Source organism: Benincasa hispida, chromosome 12, assembly GCF_009727055.1.
Source record: "Benincasa hispida cultivar B227 chromosome 12, ASM972705v1, whole genome shotgun sequence".
NCBI classification, from domain to species: domain Eukaryota; kingdom Viridiplantae; phylum Streptophyta; class Magnoliopsida; order Cucurbitales; family Cucurbitaceae; genus Benincasa; species Benincasa hispida.
The window spans coordinates 16,561,680-16,565,999 of NC_052360.1; the positions used below are offsets into that span (position 1 = coordinate 16,561,680).

Here is a 4,320-nt window from a genome sequence, read left to right on the forward strand (position 1 = left end):
ACGAACGACCTGTGAAGGATCGACTTAATGATTATGATTAAAATGGACAAAAATATATCTACAGTGGGGAGAGTGCAACCATCGAGCTATAGTGGTATGTCTGGATAGTTAATGAAAATTGATTATTTCAGTCTAAAGAGTTTAAACAATTAATCTCAAATCGGTTGGAGCTCATGTTCTGTAGGTTGAATTTTGAGTGTTCAAATTCAATTAGGGTTTTCATTAATTATATTTGATACAATTAAAACCTTTAATTTTGTTGAAATTAAATGAAATTGGAGAGTTAAAAAATAGTTAAATAATGATTTAAATATTTGATGAGGTGAAATATAATATTTAAGATTTGATATTAAAATTAAATTAATTAAATTAGTTTAACTAATTATCCAACTTTATTCAATTGAATTTATGTTCAAAATTGGTAATTTGATTAATTGATTTTTGGATTTTTTGAAATTCAAAATTATTAAACTTAAACTAAAAAACTGAAATTTTGAAAATCAGTTTTAATTAAGTTTTAAATTAATCAAATTAATATTAATTAAAATTATTTTAAAAAATAGAAAGTGGAAAAATCTAACCACTAAAAATGCACCTCATGCCACTTCAATTTCAATGAAAATTGAAGTGGCATCAACTGTTTTAATCATATATGCATAGTCTTAATGTATGTATTGAAATATTGACTTCAAATTTCAGCCATGCAAGCTTAATTCTTACTGAAACTCTATTAAAAAATTCATCTCTCCAAACACTTTTCCCTCTCTATCAAATTCACTTCAATTCAGAGATTCTACCTCTCAATCTGAGTTAGAGAATAGTAGTGAAGGTCTTTTGGTGGTCCTTAGTTGATTTGAAGTTCCAATTCGTGGAAAGAAGCTGGTATTGCTGAGATTCATCAAAGGTTGTAGCTCTTGAAACCCTTCTCTTTGAAATTTTGTGTCAATGCATGTTTGAAACTCAAATTAAGTGTAATTAGAGTGCTTATTTATTCTGATTTTTCTGTTGCATGTTAGATACTCTATCAAGTCATCGACCTATTTGATATTTCAAATTAATAATACATATTGACCTATCAACTTTGTATCTAATATATTTGTAAATTTGTCAACATGTCAGAACCTATAAGTCAGAAAACTAAGGGGACGTTTGGGACAAGAAGTTGGTTATTATAGTTGGGTTATTATAGTTTGTGTTTGGGGTGTCGATTATTTTAATATGGGTTATATAGTATGTATCTAAAGTGTAAACTATTTTAATTTGAGAATAAAATAGTAAACATTGTAGCAAAGAATAAAAAAATGATGAATGTAAAATAGTAAAGACTGTGACAAATAGTAAATGCTATTATAAGGCGCATGAGCAAGATAAAAAATGACACGTGGCTTTTAGGACAGTGGACGTTGGACATCTATTTTATGATATTTATAATACATATATATTTTTTAAATAATTGAAATAATTTACAACATTCTATAGGTTAAATATTCTCACAACTTCACGCACGATACTCAACAAAAAAGAGTTTAAAGATTATGAAAAGATAACATCAACAAAACATTACAAAAACTGTGTGCATCTATATAGATAAATAGATGCACAAGTTTAGGCTTAAAATTTCAAAGTTTTTCTTTTCTTTTTTTCTTTTTTTTTTTTTTTGTTGATTTCATCGTTCAACTTTTAAAATTAAGTGTCGAATTTTTTGTCAAAATAGTCTCATAAATTCGAATGTTTAAATTTTAATTAATTTAGATATAAATTTATCAATTTACTAACAAAACTTTAAAGGTTTAAATCTTATTTTGGTCCGAAGTCTAAATCTTATTCTATTTTAATCTTTAAACATGTCATTTTTAGGCCTTGAACTTGTAAAACGTGTTTACTTTTGTCCTTGTTATTATGATTCTATTAACTCTTAAACAAATGGTAAAATGACTTGTATTTTTGGATGACTAGACTGTCAAATAAGTTAACCACATGTTAAAAAATCTAGTGTTTCAATTTTGAATTAGGTGGCAAAACTATTTTCTATAGAAGATCTCAAAAGTCATTTTGCGTCCAAGATTTTGGTTGTTTACTATTTTGACACGTTGATTGTTGATATTTTACTTCACCTTATTGCTCAGCCCATGCTAGATGAAATTTCATCATTAAACATATTTCATCTTTAAAATGTTAACATAATCTTAACAATAGGGACCAAATTAAACAACTTTTAAAAATTCAAAGACTAAAATAGACGTTTTTAAAGTGTAGGGACTAAAATAGAACAAAGTTCAAAGTTTACAGACCAAAATAGGATTTAAACCAACTTTAAATATATCTTTATATTTTATAGCATCAAGCCATTAGAGTAAAACTGAGCTTTCAAAAAATTTATGAAGAAAATAAAGCAAAAACATATTTGATTAGTAGGACCATCAATGTTTATCACTCTTTTGTATATCCATCTTATTCAAAGTTGAGAAAGGGTTCTTTTGATCATATGTGCCCTCAACCTAGCCATTTTTCGATTTTAGTTTTTTAAAATTAAGGTTATAAATCCTACGTACGCTTATTGATTTCTTTGTTTTGTTATCTATTTTTAGTAGTATTTAAAAAAAAGTCAAATTTTGATTTGTTAAATACCCTAGTTAAAAAATGGTAAGAAAATAAATATAATTTAAAAAAAATCAAATAATTATCAAATTGAACTTAAATGAATTCCACTTATTTCGAGTTCTCTAGCTACACCAAGTTAAAAAAAAAAAAAACTTTCATAGCACCTTTTTGCTTGATTTCATAATCATATATTTTCTTATCATGTACATCCACTTGTAATGTGTATACGGACATTAATATTTTTATGGCCAATAATTAGTTTTATGCAATCCTTTTCGTATAAAGTTAAAAAAATAAATAAAACAAATATTGAAAAACAATGCCACATGACATATTTATCGGGTGCAATTTTGGTTATACAATAGATGGTTGCAGTGTTTTTATCTATTTTTATTTCTACAAACCTTTTTGTGATGACTAATAAAAGTCAATTATCACCAAATAATTCCGTTTGGAGTTTTTTTCACACATTTTTCATATAAAGGGTTATTCATATACTTTTAACTATTACTATAATTTTGACATTTTGCTGTGGGTCAACTACTAGAAAATAATTATTCCAACAAGGAGTTTGAAATCGTTTTTTAAATATATACACACAGATATACTTAATAATAAAAATCAAAGTAATAAAGTGCAATCATATGTTCAATACCTTGGTAAAAAAGGTTAATAATAAATACTAAATGTAATATTATTCATTGTTATCATTAAAGTTATGTTTTCTTTCATAAATATAATTCTAACAAAATTCATTTAAATGATGAATACATGTATTCCTATATATGAATCAAATAGACAGATCACCTATTCATTGAATTGTTAATAAAAAAGTGAAATTTTCGATAACACTAATTGCCCCATGTTTAATTATCCCTTAATCGGGTTTTCTTTTCGTACACAAAAGGGAAATAATCTCCTTAGACAAAAGAGCCTAAGAAAAAACAAAAAGGAAAGTCATTTAGAGAAAAATCCAAAAAATGAAGAAAATTAAAATGGAATTATGCTTCACTTGTTCATTCCAGTAGCATCTTTGACAACATCAGCTACACCTTGTGCTTTGGCCTTTATTTGTTGTCCTGCCTCTTGCATTGATTCTTTAGCTAATTGAGCTGCATCACTTGCCTTATCCATTATATTGTTTGCTTTCTCCTATATGATTATCCAAATTGATATGTCTCCAATTATTTTTTTTTAATCTTGAATGTCAAAATAAGTACTAATTAATACTTTTTAACAAGGCTATTATGTATATTCAATCATTACCAAACCATTACAAATAACAAAATTAACATGATACCATAAATTAAACCAACTATTAAAATTAAAGGAGAATTAGCATGATAGCACAAATAAAATCAACTATTAAAATTAAAGCACGACTCCTTTAATAATAATGGTGACGATATAGTGAACCTGAACTTGGCCTTTAGCTTCTCCAATGTGGTAGCTCATCTTCTGGGAATTGTCTGTCATTTTAAAAAAAAAATTAAAAAAAAATCCAGAGTTATAGAATTTCAAGGGGTTTTTTTTAAATATAATTTGTAAGATTGTTGATTTGGAACACATACTTGTTTATGATTTATATAGTAGTTGAGATAGAAACATTATTCGACACGTGTATGCCACAAATAGGTAGCATGAGAAGTGGTAGATTGTAGTTTGAGAAGAGGTGCCACTTGTCATAATATTATTGGAAAATAGTTCTATTTAGGGCTC

General features: G+C 26.5%; 1 protein-coding gene across 1 annotated transcript; it reads right to left on the bottom strand.

The window, feature by feature from the left end:
* Positions 1-3,609: 3,609 nt before the first annotated feature.
* On the bottom strand, positions 3,610-4,077 carry LOC120068472 (stress-induced protein KIN2-like). The gene is made up of 2 exons (XM_039020257.1): positions 4,018-4,077; positions 3,610-3,753 (listed from the first exon to the last, which is right to left on the bottom strand). Exons 1-2 carry the CDS (start codon positions 4,075-4,077, stop codon positions 3,610-3,612), a joined length of 204 nt encoding a protein of 67 aa, XP_038876185.1.
* Between the last annotated feature and the right edge of the window lie 243 nt (positions 4,078-4,320).